This window comes from Barbatula barbatula (assembly GCF_947034865.1).
Source record: "Barbatula barbatula genome assembly, chromosome: 14".
Classification (NCBI taxonomy): domain Eukaryota; kingdom Metazoa; phylum Chordata; class Actinopteri; order Cypriniformes; family Nemacheilidae; genus Barbatula; species Barbatula barbatula.
In genome coordinates this window covers 8,198,913-8,225,245 of record NC_136777.1, presented here as the reverse complement: position 1 = coordinate 8,225,245, position 26,333 = coordinate 8,198,913, and the positions used below count along the sequence as shown (strand labels likewise).

Sequence of the window (26,333 nt, the reverse complement as noted above, 5' to 3'; positions counted from 1 at the left end):
CCCCCCCCAATTGACTACCATAGTAGGAAAAAATAATGGTAGTCAAAAGATCCCCAGAAAAATTAGCTGTCCTACATTCCAAAAAAATTCCACAAACATTCCAAAAAAAAGATAAACAAATTTGTCCTACTATGGGAGTTAAAGGGGGCAAAATCCGTCCGGTTATAAGCATTCTTCCAAATATCTTTCTCTGTGTCAGAACAAAGAAATTTATACAGATTTTGAACGGTGAGTAAATGATGACAGAATGTTCATTTTTGGGCGAAGTATCCCTTTAAAACCATTCTTTCAATCACGTGACAAGAATTTACCAATCAGCGAGCCCGGAAGTGACGCTACACTCTCGTTCTATTATGTGTTTAATTCTGTTTAAGTGTATTGTTTCTTTTGAAAGGTTGTTATAAGCAGAATACCTTCGCATAAACAGCTGTTATTTTCCCGTCCGCAGTTGGAAAAGAGCTCGAATATGTGTGTGAGCTGCACAACGATACGAAGACAAAGCAGAATAGTGCAAGTATGATTGTTTGTGTCATAGTCACAAATATCAAGATAAAGTACTTACGGCGTTTGCAGTGTTGTATCACTAGTAATGGCAGATGACGGATAATTATAATTTACTAAAGCTGTGTGCCGTTGAATGTATTGTTCATATTGCAAGGCTCCATCACACTAGATAGTGTTTTCGCTTTTAGATTTGAACTACTTTAGGATCATCGGAGAGGTCATACACTAACAAAAAGATGAATTTCTGTGCAGGCTGATGTGTTAGTTTAGAAATTCATGCTAATACTGACCTGCCTTTTGTTTGTTATGGGACCCTTTTGTTCTCACTGAGCTAGCCTAGCCATAACTCATAAACAGAATACACCTGCTTATTGTAAGACTTATTTATGCACATATCGTTCCTTGAGAACGGATATGTGACTAGCACTGATGAAGCAGTTATAATAGCGGTATAATTATTCAGAAGAAACGAAAGGCCGCTCTGGCTGATGGTTAAGTTTATGTGGAAAATGAAACTAAAGTCAGCTTGTCATTTTACCTGCTCAAGTTAAAGGAAATGTTCATTCCTCACGTTTTACTGCAACTTTACTAACCTTAAGTCAAACGAGTCATGCTGCAATCTTTAGTCTTCACTTTTGCGTTGAAATATTGCACAACGTTGACTTTCAGTTTAAATTCTGTGATCGATTTGCTTGTTTCAGAACGTTGTTTGGCTGAACGTGATCTTACAATGAATATGGATGAATCTAAGACAGAAACCAACAGGTAAGCTGGTTATGTTATGTTTTATTTATATTGATATCAGTCTCTGTCTAAAGCAGCGATTTTTCAACAGCCATGATGGTGATACCACATCTGAGAATTCAAGGGAACTCAACGTCTCCTTTGAGAGTGGACAGAAGAAAAGCAGTCAAGATGGCATGAAAGACTCTGAGTCATCTGAATCAACAAGAAAACGCAAGGAGCAAGATGATGCCAAGCAGGACCCGAAATGTGACATGGACACAAAGGACACCTTTCTAAGAAATGCCGTGGACAGCAATGATGCAACTGCTCAGACAGAGCCAAGCAATGGGGAAAAGGTCTCCCCAGATGCCAAGCTCAGTAAGCTTACTTGCATGGCTTCAGAGATGACCGACCTGAGCCCACCTTTAAATGCAAGTGAGACATTTAGTACAGATGTGGAGATGGTGAGCCTGCATAGCCCAACATGCAAAGAAAAGCTGATCAATTTGGGCAAAAATGCTTCTGCTTGCCCCGAGTCGGAGTCCAAAACTCCAATCCTAAATCCAGATGATGACACCAAAGACACATCTGAAGTGACAGAAATGGAAACGGGTGATGCAGAGCAAAACTCTGTTACTGAAGAGTATATTTGTAGCCAAACATCATCTTCAGCAAGGTGCAGTACTGTGTTTTGTGAATTTTCCTTTTACGATGTTTTCTGAACTGTAACATAAGTCACAGTTATAAAATATTAAGTAAATGCAATGAGTAATATTACAAATTACCATAATGAAAATGAAAGAAAATGTGTGTTTTCTGTTTAGTGGGCAAGTGGACGAACAAAAAGAAACGAAGTGGCTTGGAACCCCAATAGAGGAGCTTAGACGGAGGCCTCAGTTTGGACAGTCCCTGCCTCACCTCAGGGCGACAGACAATCAAAAAGTACTCATCAGGGTAAGACATGCTCTCCGCAGCGACACTGTGATGTTCTCATCCATTGCCTAAGGACTTTCTGTCAGTCCGAGTATGATCAGGATGTGGAAGCCCAAGCCTCTCACCGACTTGGTGATGTTTCAAATGATTTGGACTGAAGTGATGGCTTATACTTAAATTGGCCCTACAGTAAATCGTTTTGTACTTCACATTTACCAAAGCCGAGACAAATTGCCATTTCTTTGTAGCAGTATTTGTTTTCAGAAGAGACTAAAACTATTGTTATCTTTTGAAACCTCAGATATAGTTGTCATTGAAATATGTGTTTGTTCTAGTGATTTGAAGGTGATTCTATACATCATAACCAATTAAAATTGTCTCTTGGTTTTGTTTTGCAGACAGATGTGCTCAAAGCAGGTGAAATCCCCATTCCATATCCATTACACAAATTCAGAGATTCCTGGGATGATACGTCTGTAAAAATGCCTTGTTCAGAAAAGAACCTGTTTCCTGTGGAAAGTGAGGTAAGTGCTACCTTGAGGCCATTTTAAATTGCAATATCACATTGTGATACTAATACAAAGTGAAATGTGACATACCATTATTAGTGTTCCATGATGTATGTTCCTTTTTTCAGGATGGAAGTGGAGTGCAGAGTCGTTGGGAGTTAATTTGTAGTGCTTTAAAAGGGGGCTTAAAAAGCTCACTTGATATAAGGGTAGGTTTGTTGGAAATCTCTAAATCATTTTAACATTGGCCGATTAGGCACTGTCAAATGTCAAAAAGATTAATATGTAAAGGAAACTGTACCACCAGAGGGTGGCAGAATTGCACCAAGATGATTGCTAAATGATGTAATTTAGTAGGGCTAGTATTTAAAACTTGCCTTTACTTATTTTCTTTTTAGACAACAGTGGTTTTCCCTATATGAACATTTGTATTGGCTGAACTATATTTGAATTATTAAACATCACAGATTTTCGATATTTAAAAATGTGTTTCTCTGTAAACTCACAGGATGCAATATTGAGTTACAATGCAGCACATGCTAAAAGATGGGACTTCACAGCTTTGAACGTTCTCTGCACTGAGGTAAGGCACACATGTTTTTCTTTAAAAAGAAAATTATCTTTGTTTTGTATAGAGCATCACTTTGGCCAGAGATGGACATACCAGTCCGCTTGTCCAATGTATTTATGCAGATGCTTACCCCAGCTGTATACTGTTCAAAGTGTACCAAATAATGTGCATGCAGATGGTTGATTTGCATTTGATAGTGTCATTAGCGGAAATAATAAATTAAATCTACAACTGCCCGATCTCTAATGAGTTTAAACAAATTGTACAAAAGCAAATAATTATGAGTGAATCAGTTTAGTTGTTCAGTAAAACTAGGTTTTTTAACCGTAACATTACTATTTGACATTACTTCTGATAAAGACTTGTTTGCTTGGAGTACTGATAAAAACGTCAAGTATTGTAAAAATAAATATATGCTGTCCGTCATATTTCTTTTTATCTATATCATACAGTGCTTGCAATTAGATACAGCAGGCATAATGAAATCCATAAGACTGTTGGTTTAATGAAGTGAGAGCAGTGAGGTCTGTGATTTGTGAAAGTGTGATTTCTTGTGATGTGTGACCATGAGACCAGAAGGCCCACGGGATGCTAAAAATGCTCTGTAATTGTTTAATCCGACTGTTTTGAATTTACTGGCACACTAAAGGCATTACGCTCTTCAGTCAAAGAGAAGAAGCAGGTTAGCCTCCAAGTGGATACGCAGCAAGCAGCCCGCGTCTGCCCCTTCTGCTTCCTCGTCTCCGGGGATCTCTTTGTATCCAGCACTAGTCAATTAAGACAGAGGTGGGCACTCAGCATAACGAGCAGCAGCTGGTAGAGGAAGACCAGGGAGATGAGAGCCCTGTTTACTGCAAATAAACACACTCCACAGATGGGCCACACTTTTTTCATAGCCAGAAGCTGGTTTTGACGGTGGGTCTAGGAAGATGACACGAGTGCTCTTATCTGGCAAAGAGGTTGACTTAAATAGTGGTCTGTTTTATGTCGTAGTACTTGTAAGTTTGCGTTTCCATTAAATTTGTTGTTTTTGTTTTGCAGCACAGACAGGGCTAGTCCTGAAATTTATGGAGAGCAACATTTTAAAGGGGGTCTCTCGACCTCTTTCCTTGACCCCACTGTTTGTGCAGGCTATACATTTGGGGACTCGACCCATCACAAGTCGTGTTGAATCCTTCCCTAGGGTTCTGTAAATTGCAGACTTTGATCTACGTCCCATCTTAGATTAATACACAAAATCCATTTCTGCGCTGCTGTGGTTTTCTTGGATTTATGGTTTTCGGCTAAGACCTCAGGATTTCCGTGCACGTTTAAAATGATTTGATAGAATAATTTCAGGCCAGTTTAAATCAATAGAAGTCTTGTGTCTTTTTATGGCTTTATTCAATTTAATTAACCGCGGCCATTAAATCTATAAGGGAGCCAATCAAAGCCATTAGCAAAGTGCACCTTGTTGTAATGAAGCGTGCTGGAGAGGGCCAGTCCTTTAAACTGTCCACTTAACATCTTCAGCTGTACTTTTCTTCTTAAGCTCTTTCCTCTTTATAATGTTGTTACTGCACATATGCATTTGGTAAGCATACGTGATCCCTTTAGGGCTGGTTACATAGATTAGATGCACATAAGAATGGGGAAACCTCTGTATGCTCCCAGATACAGTTTATGAATACAGTTGTGCAATACAATCTATATGTTCTTTTTATTTCCTATACTTAATCAATGCAGTGTCATGTACACTGCTTGCAGCTCTAGTCAAGTATGCTGCTGCCCATAAATACTAGAAGGCTTATGTTTATTTATAGATCTGTACTAGTGCGGTGTCTCTAAATTGTGAGGCGGCTACTGTGAAATATTACTCATATTACTTAAACTATTTGTCGTAAAAACGTCAAAGTAATGTTTTATTTCATTTGTTAGTCGCTTTGGATAAAAGTGTGTGCTAGGTAAATGTTTTGCATTCAGGGTTTCCACAGTCATTAAAAATGTGACAAGTGGTTATTATTTTAAAGTAGTTTTATAAATAAAAAATCTTTGTTGGTGCAGTTATTATAAAAAACTGGATGAGTCTTAGAATTGTTGCGTGAACCCTGCTTCTATTTTGTTTTGTTTTAATGCTGTCCTACAATTCTGCACAAGCTGTCTGTGTTCTCTTTATCCTCAATAGAGGGCACTGGTATGTCAGGCTAAAGAGCTGGTAAATTATTTTCAGTTTTTGAGATTAAGAGAACAGCAGAGTCTCAAACTGTAGTGAATGAGTCAGAAAGATGTGAGCTTGCAATAGACTGCAAGTCAGAAAAATAGATTTTACTGGGAATATATATATTTCAACAAGACCACATGAATCATAGACTAAAGAATCTTCCAAGATTCCCACAGTCTTAGAATCTTGGAAATATCAGACATTCAAGTGGAATTCCAGGCTTAGAAAAGTATTTGAAATAAAAAATGTTTATGTCACTGTTTAATGCTTGTGAAGCACTTGTTTAGTTACAAGTTTACGTGAATATTTGAGGAGGTATCACCTTTCTTAGTTGGGTTTTATATTTAATGCAACCATTTCTTAAGGCTTTTGTAACCATACCATCCCATACGATGTGTAAATAGACTCTAAAGTGTCTTAAAATCGTGTCAGTTACCACAGGTCTCCAGTTATTGTCACAAAGTGAACGCCTTCTGGGATTTTGATTGACAACAGAGGTGTAATGGCTATGGAAAGGAGCAAAATACAAATTAGACCCTGTCGTGTCATAAATTGTTGTTGAGCCACAGGCCTACCCTGAAATGGAAGTGTCAGAGGAGTGGGCTCTGATAAATTCACACTGCTGTCTCAGTGCACAAAACTGCATTACGCCTTCACAACCTTCTTATGCTGCCGTCTTTAAATGGAGGGAGTTCCCAGAAACTATTATGCAGTGCGTTTATGTGAGCATACATGCCAGCAAAATAATGCCAATTAAATTAGGCACAAGTGCTGCTGTTGTACAAAATACTGTGACTAATACATTCTATGGAATTTAAAGCAGTCTCGCATCTCAAAGTTTATATAGCTTTTATACATTGCTTTTATACAGTGCATTCTCATTAGTTGGATTGGATGAAGATTGTAATGTGTTGCTCCAACAGCTTCTGGTTGGCCAGAATAAGAGGCAGTTTGATTTAGTAAGGGCTAGTTCCTGCAACCTCAGCTCAGACCCATCGGGCCTGTCAGCTCTCCTCACTCATTAGACCCAGAGGAGCACTTTACGATGTCAAGCAGGTCATTACTTATGACAGCGTTTAGTCAGGCCTCCTTTACGGGCGTAAAAATGCTCCTTGGTTAAATTGTCAGACGAAGCTTCCCGTCCACAGGAGCCCTGCGCCGCCTCTCCTTCTTCAGCGCATTTGCATCTGTTCCAGGAAGCCCATTTAATCAGCTGAGCACGCCCTATAACCTTGACGAAATGGGCCGATGACGGAGCACGCTGCCAATTGCAGCCAATGTTTTTGTAAATAAGTGTGTTGTAAATCTGTGTGATGATAAAACAGAAGCATATTTATTTTGCTGAAATCATATAAGGCTGCTGAGCCAGCTCGCGCTGTTTTGTCATCCACGGCCATGCCGGAATATTGCACATTAATGCCGGTCACCTGGTATAAGATCTATGGTGGTTTGCTGGATTCTACTAAAAAGTGCACTGGCTCTCTTTATTTCTACTTCAGTGATGTCATTCACCATGGGAGCTCCCCTAATATCCCCCAAATTACGTTTTTATGACCTCTGTTCAATAGATCAAGGGCTGTTGCTGCCTCTCTCGATATGAGTGATGTTTTTTCTTACTACACTGAGAAACCAAAGGGTTCTTTTTTGTGAAACTCCTTGCATTCAGCTTTATGCAGAGCCCCGGGCAATTACGAGATTGCTGGGATTGTCCGCAGAAACAGCTAACCAGAGAGCCAGCAGCCCAGGATGCAAATCATTTTCCTCACCTATTGATGTCATCCTGACAGCATGACAGCCAGTCATTTTTTTAATCTGACACTGACACTTGAATAATACTCTTTATGACAAGTCGACAGCTGGGTTCAAGTGTCTTATTCAACAAAATGGCTCTGTTTTCTGGCAGTTGTTTTCCAATAAATGTTTTTTTAGAAAAAGGCCCCAGGAAAAGAGAAACAAGAAAATGGTTCATTTATTTGTTCTGTTTCTTACCAGACAGTTGACATTTGAATATTATTTCTTTATTATTAGTTTGAGGAGTAAACATGGTAATGTTGGCAGATGCAATATAATAAACACAACTATGTCTTCAGAGGTGTATAAAGACCTTACATAATGATGAAGCGTTTTGTTTTTTTAGTACTTTAGAATGAGCCTTTCTACTTACATACACTGTGGGTCTCCACACATGTTTTTCGCCATGTTGTTTCTACAGTAGCCTTCAACCGACAAACTGCTCTACAGAGCGGGTTTCATAAATACGTTATCTCCTTTGGCAAAGAAGCAAAAACTGGAAGACATTCATAAGGTTTAGTAGAAGATATATTGGATATGAAGAAACAGGTCTTGTGTAAAATGTTCTGTAAATAACTAACAAACACCCGTAACCTCTCTTTCGCAGGGTTTGGAGAATTGTGAAGTACAGCGTCTTTTTAACAACATATTGCCTGCGATGGTGGAACTGACAGTGAAAATGCCTGAGATATGCACTCAGGTAAGTCCGATGTTTGGACTATAGATAAGTAGTGATAATCATGTCTACAGCAGGTCAGTGGGTCAAAAGTGTTGCTATGTAAAACCAGTGGCTAGTGAAGGACACTTCCACATGAGCAATTGTGTCTCATTAGGATCTGAACTAATGGAAGCCAAAGAAAACCATTCATCAGCCTGAACATCAGATTTGTCCCTGATTAAATGATACTACATAATACAAAATAATAATAACCCTTTCAATTGAATATACCTGACTAATTTTCGACATGTTTGTCAAATAAGGGGGTTTAAAACATTGTGCCTGCGATAAGCACATTAAAGGGACAGTTCACCAAAAATGTCTGTCATCATTAACACCCGCGGGTTGTTTAAAATATGTATAGGCCTTCATTTCTTTGTTCTGTATAACACAACAAAATATATACTATGGTAGTGGATGATGTCCCAGAACTGACAAATGCTAACATTGTTCCAAATCTTTCTTTATGTTGCACACAATAAGATATTTTAAAGAATTTAAGAAAACAAATCGTTCTGGGGTAACTTTGACTAGATTACCTACTCTAGTTTTCATACTATGGTAGTCAATGAAGTCCGAGAACTGAACATTGCTAACATTCTTATACAGAAATGAAATTGCTTGAGAGTGAGTAAATGATGACATAATTTTAATTTTTGGGGGAAATATGATCTCGGTATTCACGGATATCTAAATATTTTTTAAGTTAGTGTTTTTTATTTGCTTTGGTAAGAGCTTTTGCTAAATGTAAACTGCATAGGACTGCCAGAAGGCAACGTTGAGTCATGAAATTAAACGCAACTAAACATTTTATAAGCGCATAATTTCTGCACCACTAGAATTACCAAACAAATTTGGAATAATAATGAAAGTTTTCCTAAATCTTTGGGATGAAATACCATAATTTAACATCTAAAAGACTACGCTTCTACAAAAACACATTCACGTCTCAATATGGGCTCAACTGGGCTGTTGACTCATCAGTGTTTTAGGAAAGTCACAATTTTTTTTGTCTCCTTGCTTAGCACTCTTTATTTACGTACGTTTTATTAATGTTTGCATCGATTAGTTTTCTACACTGGTCTTAAAGAGTCTTTAAGTCCAATCAGTAGAGATGAATGACCCACAATGCAAATGCTGCCGGCTGATGGTGGAATACAGCAGGGCACTGTAATTACTCCTGGCCATTTGCTTAATGTAATTCTGTCTCCCTGTTTGGTCAATGGCTAAACTAATTATCTTTGCCTCTCTCTCCTCTTCCACAGCCAATCCCTCTGCTTAAGATGGGGATGAATCAGTCCTTGACCATGTCACAGAAACAAATTGCCTGCCTTCTTGCCAATGCCTTCTTCTGTACATTTCCCAGACGCAACTCGCGCAAGTCTGAATATTCCAACTACCCGGAGATCAATTTTTACAGGTAACATGTCCTCTCTTTACAAGATTCCGGAGCCTCTCTGGGGAGCTCTGACATATTTTCAGGTCTGGCTATTGATTATCTTAGGGTTTAGTTTTCCATCCAAATTACAGTTAATTTGTAGGCTTTGAGGTAAGTCACGATGTGATTAAATTTTGCTTCCCATTTTCGTGTTGTCTGTTTCTATTACATTAACAATGGATTTTTACCTCCTTAATATGTGGTATGTGTAGGTACTCCTGTAAGTGTAAGTTTAGTAAAAGCTCCTCTTTATCAAAATTACACTCTTACACATTCACAAATCCAATTTGAGTTTCAGAGAACCTCATACTGAGTTTCAGAGAACCTCATACATTGAGATTTGGAGTGGGGGTAGTGATGAAAATAACTACTTTTAAAGACCCAATAAATCAACCTGATAAATGCATTTCCAATTAATGCAATTAAGTGTTTTTATATTTTAAGCCTACGTATCACAGGTATTCTTTTATGTAAGCTGTTGGTTGTAGTTACATCGCAGTCATCAACCTTGAGGTACTACAGTACCCATTGAAGGACGTATTGAGGGAGGGGCATTCTTAATCTAGGGACCATTTGATTGGATGAACAACTTTGGAGTGTAGGAAAAGTAATCTCTAACCTGTATTTTACCATTTTTTTTAATATGGAAATATTTACCAAAGTTAATTTACTCAACTTTTAGAAGTACACGAATATACAATTGGATTGTAGATCAAGACAATAGATTTTGATGTCTCAAGGATGTGGAAGTATGCACAACCATTATAAAGGGATAGTTCACCCCAAAATATAAATTCTGTCATCATTTATTAGCAACCTGTATGACTTCTGCAGAACACAAAAGAAGATATTTCGAAGAATGTTGGTAACCAAATAACACTGGCCCCAGTTTTATTGTATAGATTCAAAACCACATTTCTCAAAATACCTTTTTTGTTCCACAGAAGAAAGTGTCACAGTTTAAAAACCATGTGAGGGTGAATAAATCATGACATTTATTTTAGATTGTACTGTCCCTTTAACTTCCCACTGTTGCAATAGACCTGTGAACTGGAGACTGCGTCGACTTGGCCAATGTTAAATGAGACTACAGTTTATGGTCTCTGTTGACTTTGCAACTCTTCGTTTGCCGTTGTTTGGTTTGATGGATTTCATCGCAATGTTTTACTGCGTGTAGAGGAGGCAACGTGTAGGAGTTTCTCTCCCCCCTTAAACTGTGCCTCTGCAACAAAGGCGCTCATGTGGCACAGTACTTAAATCAAACCTTTACAGGCCGATTAAAAGAAACGAATTAGATTCTAGAGAGACTGATGTGACGTCTTTGGCCATCCATCGCCCATCTGTCATTGTGCTTCTTCAGATATCTTCCTCTGATGAGCAGGATCCCTTCAGCTCTTCGCATGAAGATGTTTTGATTATATGACATTATAAAACTGATGGCTCGGGTACCGGATGCTGATTGGTCAACACACCAGTCCAGCTGTGGTACAGATAGTAATATTGTAACAGCTATGACATAAAACACCTGTTTATTATATAGCGGCACAGCATCTATAGCAACAGTTGTGCAGCCCAACATTGAAATATTGTTTCAATCAATGGCATAGGTTTGGGGCAAGATTATGTTTTGTCATAGCATTTAATCTTGCATCTGTCATCGATATTTAATATTTAGATGGTAACAGCATTTGTAAAAATTGCAGGGATATTGTCCAATTGCCTTAATCCAATAGGCTTGTTTTATAACATTTGCTTATGTAACGTGATGACACCGAGATCAAGTTGTTACAATGCAAATCGGAGTTAAAACAACATCATTTGAAATCTTATTTGGAAAACTCTTGTAAGTTGTCGTGCGGCTTACTTGCAGAAAAACATAGCAGCCCTTAGTTTTAGGCTGTCATGCTGAGATGGCTATTGATTCCCCATGCACATCAAGTACTTGTATTTAGATCCTCTGGATATCTAAGAGGCTGTAGAATACATTTGGCTTGCAGTGTTTCTGACTTTATCTTCCCTGTCGGACATAGCTTAAGTGCTACAGATAAAATCGGTTTGAGTGATATCAGCATTGATTCTAATTGGATTTGGGAACACAGGGAAAGGACACATTTGTGACTTGAATGATGGCACACAAACTGAGTGCTGTTGGCATATTGTTTGTTTTTTAACATGATACAGTAACATGGTAATACTGTAGTCTTTTTTAAATGATATGTAAGGAGTACGATGTAAGTAGTATACTATATACAGTATCGTCATTAATGATATCAGCTCAAAATGTATTTGTGCTAAATATACACTTAAACAATATTTAGCACCACAGAATTGTACAAGAACTATTAAAAAGTTGGGAGAAACAAAAATGTGTTACACTGTGTTATCAGATTTATAGACCATTTCATCAGACGCACACTCCTGGACCGAAGTTAACTTCTTGTCAGTGTTTGTTTATTGATCTATATAATTGAACAATTTATATTATATTTAATTTATATTAAAATTAATATTTTGGTTTATACTATTCTACAGGGAAGGTAAGTTTGGGCCACATAACCTTTATGCTGTTGCCGCTTAAATTGTCTATAGCTACAATACGATTATTGTGGCCAAAATATTTTACATAACGATATCTTTGCAATAAATATTAAAATGAACAACACAGATTTATTTTATTTTCTACATTTTCTTTTCACTTCACTTAAAATTAATTGTTGGGAGGCAGAGATAGTTTCTAAGGGGCTGTTCAAAATCCCGTGAGCTGGTATGTGATGGCCTTAACCTCAGTATTGTATTACCAAAAATAATGAAATAATGAATGAGAAAAACAGAAGGCGTGCTTTCTGAGAATTCTGAGGATTTAATTGTATCTAGAAAGGTAGGCATTTCATTCAGTCATGGACCCCCGAAGCACAATGACAATAGGAGGAAAAGGGTTAATGTATGTTCTGCCCAAGCCATCAAACTGATGTCATAAGGGAATAAAATTGCCATTCCAGAACAGTATTTTCATAATTACCAAGACATTTTTTTTAAATCTTTTTTAGTGGATTGACTTACAGAAATAAATTTAACCACAATGCTAATCGGCGCTAAATGGAGTAAATGTTACTTCATTGGGACTTTAAGGTTAAATGGAAAAGGTAAGAAATCCAGAGTTTTTCAGAGTGTAAATCCGTTATTGGTACTGAATTATTTACAATATTATCAAATGCAGTATTAACACGATATTTGTCATTCTAGTTATAAATATTACATTTATCGACATATCAGTATATTGCAACCCATAATACCCAGTACTTTGTGGAGTGATATTGTGACCCGTGGCTTCAGGAATGCGGTGTAAGACAGCGGAAGATCCAGAGATGCGGATCGTTACGGTGCAGCCCACTTTAATTGAGTGAGCGTCCATCAGTTTACTCATTGGCTTGAGCACTGCCGCTATCAAGCACCAGGCAATTTAGAGATTGCTTGTTTGGCAGACCTGTCACAGTCTCCCCTCTGGGAAATGACATATGGGCAAGCTGAAGATGCATTTACTTTAGTTTTGTGTGCGTCAAAGCTTTCCTGCAGAAACCCGCAAAACTAAATACAGATCCATGAATTAAGTCTGGAGATACGTCATTGTTTCTTGTAAAGCTTTGGATTTAACGCTGAATTATTTCTAGTGAAATGAAAACGGACATTAAACAAAAACAATCATGTAGTTTTATTTAATATACAATTATTTACTCAATTATTAAATTAGTCTGAAACATGCATTTACAGTTGTAAAGTCTTGTGGCTGTTACTCGCCACAAGACTTTCATGACATTTGGTGCGTTTCTACTCCTCTAAGAGATTTTTCTTTTTTGTTTCCCATCGTATACCCTGCAATTCCCAGCCTGTCATTGTGTTGTAGCAAATCAGATTTATAAAATCCTAAAATAGATTATTGTTCTGTGGTCTTTGCTGTATATTTATGTTTTCATTACCCGACATTAAAGGTCAGCAATCTGTTTCTAACTAAAACGCTATCTCCCCATCCAGCGTCAATCTTCTGTCAATGACAGGTTGCCTTCCAGGCTGCAATTACATAAAATCCCCATTTCAAGCGTCCTATATGTAGAATGCTTTAATACATGACTAGTCCGTCTGCGTTCCTCAAGGGCTTTTAGTGCATCAGCTTTACCACAGTCGTTTCATTTGTTTCACCCTTTTCTTCAGCTTATTCCATGAGAGGAAAGATGAATGTAAGTGGAAGCTGGTTAGCTCGAAGACTGCAGTTTTCTAAATGGAGGAAGCCATTTGGTGTGGTAGAGGGCATTGCTGCTGATAACTCAAGGCTTTTGCTATTTGTGACTTTTAAAAGCAAGGCTGCAGTTGTTTAATGGTCTTTAGGGGAGCTAAGCAGCACGCATCTCTTTCAGCTTTTGTGAAATGGGACGCGAGCGCTGCAGAGCCCGCGGGTGTGGGTCCGTGTCATTGTTGTCCTGACAGAGGGGCCATCACAGGCGAGAGCTCTGAGCAAACGGACTTGTGAGATGAAGCAGTGAAGACCTTTTTGTTCCCACGTGTTCTGTATGAGGCACTAACCTGCAAAAGTTGACGTTCATAATCAACAATAAGAGGATGATGTTGTGGTAGCAGTGTTGAATATTGTTTAAATGTGAATATTGTGTAAGTAGCTTATTAATTTGAGTTGTGTTTGTCTCTGTTTCTCCAGACTCTTTGAAGGTTCCTCCCCACGTAAGATTGAGAAACTCAAAACTCTGTTGTGCTATTTCAGAAGAGTCACTATGTCAAGTAAGAGAGTGGATGTGGTGAACTGTTTAGATACCTACTCAGACATTGTAAGTTTGCTATTATTGTATTAAATATTTGTTTTTTTTTTATTCTTCAGTGCCCACTGGCCTTGTGACATTCACAAGACAGGGTTTGAGCAATTTTCCAAAATGGGAAAGGTATGCGTTAACATGGTTATACTATTATATATTAGTTTATTACATTTTTTGAATAAAAGTTTTTCTCATCTTCTCAATTTATTTCATTTAATATATATATTGTTTGTATTATTTAAAATTGTAATAATACGTACAGTTTTTTACTTTAAAATGTCAGAGAGCCCTCTAACTGTTGCACATTTACAAGTACCGCACTTGCAGAAATGACTCCTTCAAAACTCTGTACTTGATAAATGAAGTTTGGCACCGTGAAGTCACTTTAGCCAATTGCTTTCAGTGGCAGTGAAGGCCAAGCCAAACTGCCACTCTGATTTGCTTATTAGACTCTTACCCCTCTGAAAGTTATATTTCAAATTGCGTAAATTCAATATTCTAACCTTATCCAAACTTTACATTTCACTAATTCCTTGTTATTTTATACTGCTGCTATGGCAAGCGCTCATAGTGTTTTTAATAGATCTTTTTTATTGCCCTCAGCTCCAATACACAGCTCACCCGTCTTCATATCACCTGTGAGGGCACCATAGAGGATCAGGGTTATGAAATGCTGCAGGTGAGAATATAATGCATTGTAAATACATTGACTGTAATATTGGTCAGATGTGAGCTTACTTTGACACAGAAGACTTAACTAGACTAACTAAGGTTTGGTAATATATATATATTTATATATATGACTTCTGATACATCAATTTGGCTACAGCTTTCCTGTAGATCAGTGGTAAGAACATGGCGTTAACAACGCCAATGTCGTGAGTTTGATCCCAGGGGATTGCACATACTAAGAAACAAATCTATAGGATAATGCAATGTAAGTTGCTTTGGATAAAAGCGTCTTCCAAATGCGTAAATGTAAATAGTTATGGACTGTAAAATGATTCTTGCCACTTTACGAAATTAAGCTTTAACTTTGAAATGAAAATTCAACATTATTTACATGCCCTCATGTCATTTTAAACAAGCATGGCTTTCTTTTTTCTGCAGAACACAAGAAGATATTTTGAAAATGTTGGTAATTGAAAACCATTGGTCTCCATTGATTTTTGGATTCCATAGAAGTCAATGGGGACCAACGTTTTTTCAAAATATATTTTGTGTTTTGCTGAAGAAAATCACACAGGTTTAAAATGACAACAAGGTGAGTAAATAATAATGAAATTTTAATTTTGAAGGTTAAATACTCCTTAAAATTACATGTAAGGTGTTAATTGCGCCATGTTAATCATATTTGTCATATTAAGCGATTCTTAAACTGAAATTACAAGATTTTGGCCAGCTGTTTTTCATTTTAGGACTGTAAATTTAGATTTGAGTCTGAGACTGTTTGTCAGTGTTGCTCACCGTGTCACGGAATGAGAGAAAACAAAACATCTCTCAGCCAATCATATTTCTTGCTGCACCCATTGCTCAGTCTGTCTGCCCGGGTTCTCTGCCCCTCTCCTCATCTTCACCCGGGTGGGGCAGGGCACGCCCTGACAGCTGATGGGCACACATGAACAGCCCTGGGAGGTCCCAGGAGCCTGTGGTCCTGCAGGCCAGATTGACGGATGTTTCTGGAAGGGTGGGATGGTCTGACAGGTTGTCAGTAGCGCTGAGGAGAGGCGGAGCAGTAGGAGCCGGAGTTGAGTGACCTGATCAGCGAGATCATATGGCAGCCTGCCAACCTCCCTCCCCTTTACTCCGTCGTCTTGCTGAGGAGGCTGTGGCCCAGTGAGCCTGGCCTGACAGCCCGCAGAACGAAGCCTCAAAGGGGTCCTGCGCATCCCTTGTTTACCTTCTCAGAGCTGTCCTGGGCCTGTATTAGTACCGCTGCTTGCACTCCTCTGCTCTTGTGCATCAATAAAAATGCATAACTGTAAACACCCGTGATAGAGACTGGCCTTTGTATGGCCTTTAGACAGAATTAAACAGTGTTTAAAGCACTTATGGTGTGTGTCCTGTATATATATTATGAAATAATCAAATAATTTTGTTTCTACAAAATTTTGGTACTTAAAAAGATAAATTATTAGATAAGGTTTATTAGATAAGGTTTACTGCTGTATTTTACACTATATGATACAAAATCCTAAACAAAAACAGGTGGCTTTGCAACAACAACATAATACAAAAACAAGTGGCTTTTCAACAACAACATTATACGAGATCACAGGATAATCGGTCAGCCATGAAGAGTAATTTGTTAGAATTTTCTGACCTCTGTGGGTAATGTATAATGCTTAACAGATCCATTATTCAGTACAGGGGAAGTGGCATTTGGCCTTGACACGAACCCAAAGTGTCACGGTGGACAGAAACCATAAGGGTCCTATGTGTCAATGTAAGCTGTAAGATTTTATTAACATGTTAAGACAGAAAACATTTCCACCTGCACAAAGGAATCATTCACATACATAGTAAGTCCTGTATACAATATGGCAGATAAAATAAGCTTCTGCTGTTTTAAAGAGACCGTTCACCCCGAAATAAAAATTACGTCCTCATTTACTCACCCTCGACTTGTTCCAAATCTGTATACATTTATTTGTTCTGATGAACACAGATAAAGCTATTTGTAAGAATGCTTGTAACCAAACAGTTCTTGGCCACCATTGACTTCATTGTACAAAGACATTTTTCCTCCTATGTTAGTCAATGTTGACCAAAAACTGTTTGGTTAAAAGCATTCTTCCAAATATCTTTCTCTGTGTTCATCAGAACAAGGACATTTATACAGACTTGGAACAACTCGAAGGCGAGTAAATGAAGACAGAATATTTTTGGATGGACTGTTCCTTTAAACAGTCGAATTATACGAGCAAATGGTCGACCCCGAATTGTAAGATTTGTTAGTTTCCCTTTTTTCTTAATTATGTGCATATCCAAGCACATCACTCGATTTTCCACCCCTGTGCTTTACCAAAACCTTTTAGCCAGGCTTTTTATTATGTCACCAGATATTACAATTCACACTTGTTAAATTGGCCAGACGAGTGTCACCGATCTCTGTACCGTGACGTCATTTCACACCATGTTCAAGGGTGAAATTGCGGACACGTTTCTCCCTTTAGACCCGCTGAGCAGAGCTGTTTTGTAGCTGATGTATGTGTGTTTCGCTCTGTGTTTGTCTGCGTGTGCCGCAGGTGGACTTCGCGAACAGGATGGTGGGCGGAGGGGTGACAGGTCTGGGGTTGGTCCAGGAGGAGATTCGCTTCCTCATCAACCCTGAGCTCATCATATCACGCCTCTTCACTGAAGCTCTGGAACACAACGAGTGCCTCATCATCACAGGTCAACACACACACGCAGCCTTAGAAACTGTCCTCTCCTCCCTTCCGTCTGTCCTCAACATACTCGCACATCTCTATCTGATTGAAGTCTCCCACCAATGAGATATCTGGTTCCTCCCATCTAGCTGTTCAGCCTGTTTAAAAAAAAAAGAATCAGAGTTTTATCCTTAGAGGAACCCGTGGCTCAATATAGGTGCTAACTATCTACTGCTTTAACTGTCAAGATGGAGAAGAGTTATCATGGTTATTACATTTGTTAGATGCCCTAGATCACTAAAAGTATGAGGACATGGATTTTTACATAAGAAGTTCATTGCAGGTGCATTAAGGGTGCTGTGTGTAATATTTAGGAGGAAATGCAATATAAAACACATTTGTGCATAAAGATCTTGCATAATGAAGCGTTATGTTTTATTACCTTAGAATGAGCTATTTCTATCTACATACACCGTGTTCCCCTTGCATAGATTTTGCCATGTCTGTTTGGGGCCACTGTAGAAACAACAAACTGCTCTATATTGCACATTTTCATAAATATGTTATATCCTCCTGCAAAGAAGCGAAAATGCGATGACATCATAGATCAGTATCAGCCACTGTAGTGCGTCAAGTGGGGTGAGCCGTTTGTTGCAATTTGCAACCTCACCACTAGATGCAGCTAAAATCGACAAAGCTCCCTGCCTTGCAGAACCATGTTCCAAAATCTGGTTAGAAGAGTAGAATAAATGATAGAATTACATTTATTTTATCCAAATTGACTAACCAGAGATGGAGCATTTTACCAACAATAAAAACAGTAGGGTATGCTATGTGTACTGTTTATTTAAATTGTTGGTTCTCTCAAAAATGAAAATTCTGTCATCATTTATTCACCCTCTTGTCATTTGAAACCTGTATAACTTTCTTACAAATGTGTTTGAAATGACAAGAGGGTGAATAAATGATGACAGAATTTTCATTTTTGGGTGAACTGTCCCTTTAACTCGTATAGTAACAGCAGCTCTTCTCGTTTTATAATTTTAGGGCAATTAATGTAATTTCATTAAACGCGGTGTGAGATTATCAATGTTTTAATCTGTTTAATAAGGTTTTCTTCCACAATCCGATACTGAAGTCCATCTCAGCTATATAATCACACTTCTCCAACACTGGCCTGAGTTGCACCTCAGTTTATTTTTTGTTGCAAGCAATTTGCCACTGCTCACAGAGGCTCCATTCAGACTCGATTCTCAGCCCTCGCCCCCTTCCTCCTCATCCAATTTGAACGTAAATCCATTACATTGATTCACGCTGGACTTCGAGCAGCCCTGATATTCCTCATTTCTCCCTAGCTGAATTGCCCTATTTTTCACCCTCCAACTCACTGTGCTTGAGTCAACACGTTAAGTGACAACCCCCTTCCCCCACATATCTCTCCCCCCATCCTCTCCATCCCCAGTCCTCCGTCACCATGTTCGTCCTTTAGGAGCAGCGCTGTTTGACTGAGTGACAGGGTTGAACAGCACCCCAGGTCCTGAGTAAAAAAAGCATCCTATGCATCCAAAAGGTATCACTTTCTCTCCCTAATTTCTTGGTGGGTCTTGCTGATCATTTCTCACCTATTACTGCACTCTTGTAGCAACACACACACACCTCTGGCAGCGCTAGACATGATCTCATTGCCTTCAACTAAACCGCCTTAAAATTTGACAGCAAGTTGAAAATAGTGCTTGCAATAAGACGTCTGACGTTATTTTACTCTGAATTATCCCCTAAGCAGTGGTTCATGATATTATTCTTCATGCATATTGTGTGTTTTTAAGATGCCTTATACATTTTGTGTTTAAAAAACCTGTCATATCTTAGTCCTGTAAACATCTATTTGTCCGATATTGTAAGTTGGGGATAAAAAATAAAGATTTACTTTATAAATCGTATTGGTCTAAATGTACTACAGCTTTTTGGAAAGACAAATTCAACAGTTGACTGTCTTTTCCACGGTATTGTTTGCATAGTTGATAGCTCTACTTTTGAGGTCTCTATGCAGTCACAACCATGTAAAATGGCTGCACTGTGATTGGCCGCTGCCCACTCGCACACCTAATGTTATTCCTCATCCACCCATACACACTTAAATCTTCACCACAAAACGCTGTGCCAAGCACGGCACATGCCACCGTGTGCAGAATGTTAATAAATCAAAATCTCACGGATTGCACACTGATACGCTATTTGCCTTAGAACCAAAAAAGATTCGATAGTCATTGTGCAGAAGTTGGCCATACTATTGAAAAGTCATTCTCAGGGCAGCTCCCTGTGAGTCATATTTTTGGAAATACGCCTCAAAGTCACGGTGAACTTGGGAGCGTTCTACCCCAGCACATCATACTCTCAAATAGATTTGAGCTTGGATATTAGTCATCTCTCTCTCCCATTCACTTTTGCTTGCTCTCTCTCTCTCTCTCTCTCTCTCTCTTTCATTTACTTATACTCTCCCGCTCACCCCTTCTGCCCCCCTTCCACTTAATGGTATTACCTCTGGCCACAATGAATGACTGCGGGTTCGGCCTTCTCTAATGGATCCAGCCATTCCATCACAGTTATTAGAACAAACGTAATATTCATTGTCGTCTCTGTTTCTATTGCGCCACAACTCTCCTTCGCAGCAAATCATATCCCGCCGGTAATGCATCATGACATGGGGTCCTTAATGCACTTTCTGCGTCAGTAGAGTTGGCAGGAATTCAGACGCATTGGTACCGGGCTGGATTTTAATCTTGTGATTGCTCTTTGTCTGAGTGCCACTGAAACTGGCCACAAACGCAAATTGAATCAAGGTGAGGGAAGAGGATTTGGGATGTAAGGACGGCGCTGATTATAAAAATCATAATAAAGGATATTTATGCATATTCTGGTTTTAAGGGAAATTAAAGTAATTCCTGAAGTGTTCCTACACCTTAATGACTTTGACATAAAATACAGAACAGGAAGGTTCATATTTAGAAGTCTACAGCATAGTTGCATTGACCTTTTGGAATGTCTTTCAAAGCTGGAAGGTTAAATCTTGTATTTGTACCTCAAAGCAGTCTACATTGTGTATATATATATGCACTGAGATTCAAAATGTAAATCATGGCAGTGCATAAAAATGTAGTTTGTGATCTGAGATTTTTGGTCCCTAAAGGTTCAAATGATCCTCTGAGAAACAGCAGAGTTGTTTTTTCTCATTTCTCTGTAATCTTGTCTGTCTGTTGTCTGCTTAAGCTTTATGACTTCATGGCGTTTACTTTTCTAATAATTTAGAGGTTAGAAGGCTGCCTTATAATACAGTCGTCTCACCAAAATATCACAATATTTTGAGGGAAAGAACGAAATAAAAGATTTAACGTCAAGTTGTTAAATAATACTCGTTTACACTTGCTTGAATGTATTTTTACTTTCTTCAATTTACATGTAGACTTTTTCTAAATGAATTACTTTTTTTTTTATTTACTATAGGCACCGAACAATACAGTAAGTACTCCGGCTATGCAGAGAGCTACAGATGGAAAGAAAACCACACAGATGTGATGCCCAGGTAAGAACAATTTTGTAACTAAGAAACCCTTCATACAGTTTTCAACAACATGAGAGAAAAAAAATGAGGGAAGCCTCACATAACATCCGTTTCCACATTCAGGGATGAGTGGCAGCGGAGGCGCACTGAGATTGTTGCCCTGGATGCGCTGAAGTACAGGCATTTCATGGAACAATTTCAACCTGAGAAAATGACCCGGGAGCTAAACAAGGTCAGCAGGGGCTTCGAGCACAAATTGTGCTGAAAGAAATTCTTTTTCACACTGAGATTATAAGAAGGAAAATACTTGACCTCTTGTCATGCTCTAAAGGCCTTTGATTTTCTTTAACCTAGTCTTCTATGTGTTGGTTAAATGCTTGAATTGGTAGTTACATCAGTCTCTTTGTTTGTCTCATATGCTTTGATAAATGAGATAAGATGTTTTTAGTTTTTGATAATGTGTGACATGTCTCTGATTTTTAGGCGTATTGTGGGTTTGTGCGGCATGGGGTTGACCCTCAGAATCTCTCTGCTGTTGCCACAGGAAACTGGGGATGTGGTGCTTTTGGAGGCGACACTCGACTCAAAGGTACAGGACATTCATATTGAGAATGGAGTTAGTTAATGAATTAAGTGGGTGTGTGCGCGTGTGTGCTTGCATCGAGAGCTGTTTAAAATAGTAAATGAATCTTTGCATTCTAAATGAATTTGTTATTTTTAGGCCCACGGTGTAGTTCTTTTTTTTTATGTAAGAGCCAGTTATACTACAGATTACCCGCTGTAATTGGTCGCTCTCGTTTTAACAATATTCATACATCAGTGTGCTGCATTCAACCTCTTTAAATATTTAAAATCTTTAGACTCAATTTGAAGCTGGTTGACAAAGATTGAGGCCCTTAATAGGGGTTGTTCGACATGGATTATTTACCTTTTAAAAACAAATTGGATGTGCCAATCTTTTTTTCTAAAGCTAAGAACGCAGAGCAAGAATAAAACATCCACACTATTTATTTTTATGATTTATTGCATCTTATTTTAGTCATTTGAGACCCTCAGGGAATGTATGACCAGTGCTGTGTAGGGTTGATTGTCCCTTCCCTTGTGCCAATGGGGTGGAGGGGGTAATCTGCTTTTGCTTTTTTCTCATTTCATGTTCCATACATGCGTGACAGGAATCCATGCATTAATGCATGCTTGTCATTCCTCTTTAGAGATGCGAGCAATACATTTTATGGTAAAGAGGAAAGAAAATGGCTGTGTTGTCAATATGGTGCTCGGTTTATAATGAAATGCATCCTTAATGTTTTTTATGGCTTAAGGGCTCTGTAGAACTGCTGCTCATTGTCAACACTGTTGATTTGTACTTCCAGCTCTGTTGCAGCTGATGGCGGCTGCTGAGGCCGGCAGAGATGTGGCCTACTTCACATTTGGAGATGAAGAACTCATGAGGGACGTGCATGATCTGCACACATTTCTTAAAGACAGACACGTCACTGTTGGTAAGGGACATGCTACATCTGAATTAGATTACTATACTTATAGTAAACATGTTAACAGGTTGTTTGTTCTGGTGTGGATATTTTTACCAACTGAGGAGTTTGTGTGAATTGATCTCTCAAAGCCCCATATTTTTGATCACCTGACACATGCCAGGTGGAAATTTTAGTGGAATAGTAGAATGGAAAACTGCCTAACCAATGCATTACTCAATAAATGTATAAATAGATCTAAAATATTAACATTTATAATTTCATAATTAATAAAATATAATTTACAGTGCAAAATATAATTGGAACATTTTTTATGCATATTAATTGAATTTCCAATCAAAAAAGATTTATCTGAAAACTCATAATTTTATTATATATTGTTATAAATATATTGAAAGCCCTTGATTACTCATGAAATATGCAGAACTATCTACCACCACATTTATTAAGAAAAGTGGTCATCTATTTGCTATACTGAACGATTTATTTTACATATAGAAAAGGACAAATAGCCTAATTTAATTGTGTATCTCTGCCACAAGTGTTTCTATTCCATTTGTCCTTTTTGACATTTATTGAAGCTTTTTGGAAAACGCTGTCAGCTATCTGTTGTAGTGAAGTGGAGACCGCAGTAAAGCCAAGCGCTCTTTGATTTATGAATAGCTCTGGACTCCGCTGACGCCATTATGCTCACCATCCCTCAAATCTTTTTTCCTCTTTTCTCTCTCTCTCTCTGTCTCTTAGGCACTTTGTATTGCCTCTTAAAGCAGTACTCTAATGTGCTGTGTAAGACTGCCCTGAGGCCTGATGTCAGTCTGTATGGGTTCCTTTATGAGCAGGTCAGTTCCGATCCAGACCCGGGGCCTAACATGGGTCCCAGCGACAGCCTCAGTGAGCCTTCCACCTCTCCTGCAAACTGCCATTAATGCTGGCTGGTGACTAACCAATGCCTTAGTGCTTGCTTTTTCCTTTAGAAAGACTTTTTAGGTGATTTTCAGACATGTGTATTTAGGGAAGCACATTATGCCTTTATTTCTACCTATGAGTATAGGTTTCTAGTCACTTTGAAGAAGGGGACAGGAATTATGGCAATATGTAATTCATTATTTTTGGTAATTTTTTAGGATAGTTTTTTAAGCTGGTTCTTGGAAATGCCAGACAAATCTACTGGTGGTCAAAAATCAGTGCATGAAACGAGAAATTAAATGATATATTTAAAGTCAGAGAGAAAGGCATTGTTCTCATTTTCCCCCTGCACTTCTCAAGGCACCCACTAACACTGAGTAAAGTGTGTGGTGATGTCTGTCTGTGGTGAAACCATATGCATGCAAACCTCTAAATACACTAGTCCCCGCCGACACTTAATTATAAAAGGTATTGACTTTTTCCGATTTTTCTGCCATACTTTGAAGGGGAAAGTATTGCTCAAGTTTTCAGATGTGAAAATGTTTGATTATGATAGAAATGTTAGATGTTGATAAAAAGTACCTGTCTATTCACTTATGGAAATGCTGCAATATCAAATTGTGGGAAAATATATATCGTCTCTGCATGACATTTTTAGTTTATTATGCTCAAGGTTTTTACTGTTTCAGTTATTGTTTTGATTAAAGAAACTTGAGAAATGGGGTTGATATTTAAAGGAAGTGATTATTTTCATATGTTGTGTTTATTTTATTTTATTATAATTTGATAATTAAATTGTTGATTATGATACTTATGTGTTTTGTTTTTATTGTGTGAAAAATAACTCTCAACAGTCTACAGTAATTCTGCATTTCCATTCCCAGAAGAAAACCTGTAATATACAGAAACAAGAACACAAGTTCTTTGTTGCTAGGTCTATGTATGCCAAGATTTCTTCTTTCTATGAAGCTTTTAACCAAATAGACACATAGATCAGTGCAGAGTTATATTGCTTTTGTTTAATTAAATATTCAATTATTTATGCTCAATGCTATGCATTGATGTTGTCATAATTAATATAATATTTGTCATATTTCTTATTAAAAGTTAGATGATAGCGTGACAAGTCTTGACCTCATTTATCAGATTCGTTGTTTGTCCTTTCTTGATCATTAGTCTTCATCCTTGTAGTGATTGGTCTTAATCTCTGATACTTTTCAACCTCATCATGCCAACCTCCAAGAGAAGTACCACTTGGTGTACCATAGGTCGTTTTTTTATAAATGTACAATTATTTAAAGGCAGATTTAGCTTTCTCAAACTGAGGTTGTTAAAGAGTCGGACTGTAATAGAAATGCAAATGTCAGTGGAATGGGTGTATTATGCAGCAGTACTTAAAATTAAAAAAGAATTAAAAAAGAATTTTAAAACAGACAGTTTGCATTGAGGGTATAAAGTCGCATTGTTTTTCAAATGACTGCTGCCTGTAATAAGATGTCTGGAATTGGGCCTCTTGGCTCCATCTATTTCAAGAGCTGAAGTCAGAGGGCACCAAAATGGCATTTTCACTCATAATTGCATGACCTTACTTGTGCTTGGTTACAAGATGCTTTTTTGTTTCAATCTAGAGTTTGGATTAGGCACTTTAATGTTGATCACCTGCCAGTCAAACTGGGTGTTGTTAAGGACAAATGTGAATATTTTATTATATTGATAACAACGTCACCGTTTGAAACTCTGACTTATCTTGAACTTTGTACAATTTCACAAGAGATGACCAATTAGTTATTTGTGATCTTTTAAAGGTAAGAATCGCTCAATATTGTTTTACGTAAAAATTGTTCATGACATGTCAAAAAATCATTGATGCGTTTGACATTTCGCCACCTGTTATCTTAGCACTATGCTTTAATCATAATACATTTGATAGTGACTCATGTCATGATTGATGACAATGCTTTATTTTTCTGGTGGTTGGCCCATAAGAGTAATGAAAGTAGCTTTAAACTATTGAGGGGGGAGGGAGGGTAATTAGCTCAGACTGTATATTTCAGCAACATAAAGACCATCAATCTATATGACTGAAATCACATGTTCAAGAGAATTCTGCACAATCCCTTAAAACATTAGGAAAGCCTATTTGTGCAAAATTAGGGTACCGAAAATCTCAATGGTCTCATTAGGGCTTGGCACAACTCTATAGCCTGATGTCATATCTATATTTTATAGCACTCATTTTAAACAGTGGTTGCAAGATTTTATACTTCTTCGTTGTTGCTGTTGTGTGCTTCTCTGTTTTGCTGTTTTAAATGTTAATCTAGTTTAACCCATATTATTATGAACCAAAAATGCTGTGATGTGTGATACTGCATAACCCATATTATTGTGTACATGAGCACGTGGGTAAGTCCTTTACAATCTTCATTGTTTTACCAGGTATTTCTTTGGCATCAATGTGATACCATTAATTTGTATTTTTGTTTTAATAAGAAAACTTAATAATATAAATGAATGACAAAAAAGGGAGACAAAGGAATTGAAGCTGAATTGAAATTCTAATTCCACAATTAAAAGGATCTCAATTGTCAAACTCAAGTTTTGTGAATGCTATGTCACATTTGGACAACCTTGTCCATATAGCATAGGCTACTATAGGCTACTTTTTTACCAGATTAGATTTATTGATTTTAGCTGTTTAATCCTTGAAATAATTAAGATGTAGGGGGAACTTGGATAACTTGATAATGTTAACCTGAGCAGAATATTTCGTCTTGTTTACCTGACACCCGGAGTCACAGAA

The 26,333-nt window shown here is 37.9% G+C and overlaps 1 protein-coding gene across 2 annotated transcripts; it reads left to right on the top strand.

The window, feature by feature from the left end:
• The first annotated feature begins 308 nt into the window (after positions 1 to 308).
• Positions 309 to 24,651, top strand: parga (poly (ADP-ribose) glycohydrolase a). 2 transcript variants are annotated; one of them, XM_079472790.1, is made up of 18 exons: positions 309 to 514; positions 1,206 to 1,269; positions 1,340 to 1,906; positions 2,055 to 2,184; positions 2,562 to 2,687; positions 2,801 to 2,881; positions 3,181 to 3,255; positions 7,842 to 7,934; positions 9,218 to 9,372; positions 14,096 to 14,175; positions 14,273 to 14,333; positions 14,811 to 14,886; positions 17,456 to 17,603; positions 21,080 to 21,158; positions 21,261 to 21,369; positions 21,621 to 21,726; positions 22,508 to 22,636; positions 23,372 to 24,651. In XM_079472790.1, the coding sequence occupies exons 2-18, from the start codon at positions 1,235 to 1,237 to the stop codon at positions 23,551 to 23,553; spliced, it is 2,232 nt and encodes a 743-aa protein (XP_079328916.1). In that variant the 5' UTR covers positions 309 to 514; positions 1,206 to 1,234; the 3' UTR covers positions 23,554 to 24,651. The 2 variants fall into 2 exon arrangements, with proteins under 2 accessions (XP_079328916.1, XP_079328915.1); XM_079472789.1 differs by having other exon boundaries at positions 373 to 472.
• Positions 24,652 to 26,333: the final 1,682 nt, after the last annotated feature.

Bases quoted from the DNA above. Each gene is read 5' to 3' on its own strand.
- parga (XM_079472790.1), top strand. From the start codon at position 1,235: ATGAATATGGATGAATCTAAGACAGAAACCAACAG. The intron at 1,907-2,054 runs GTGCAGTACTGT...TTTTCTGTTTAG, and splicing joins CAAACATCATCTTCAGCAAG to TGGGCAAGTGGACGAACAAA. The intron at 21,727-22,507 runs GTACAGGACATT...TTGTACTTCCAG, and splicing joins AGGCGACACTCGACTCAAAG to CTCTGTTGCAGCTGATGGCG.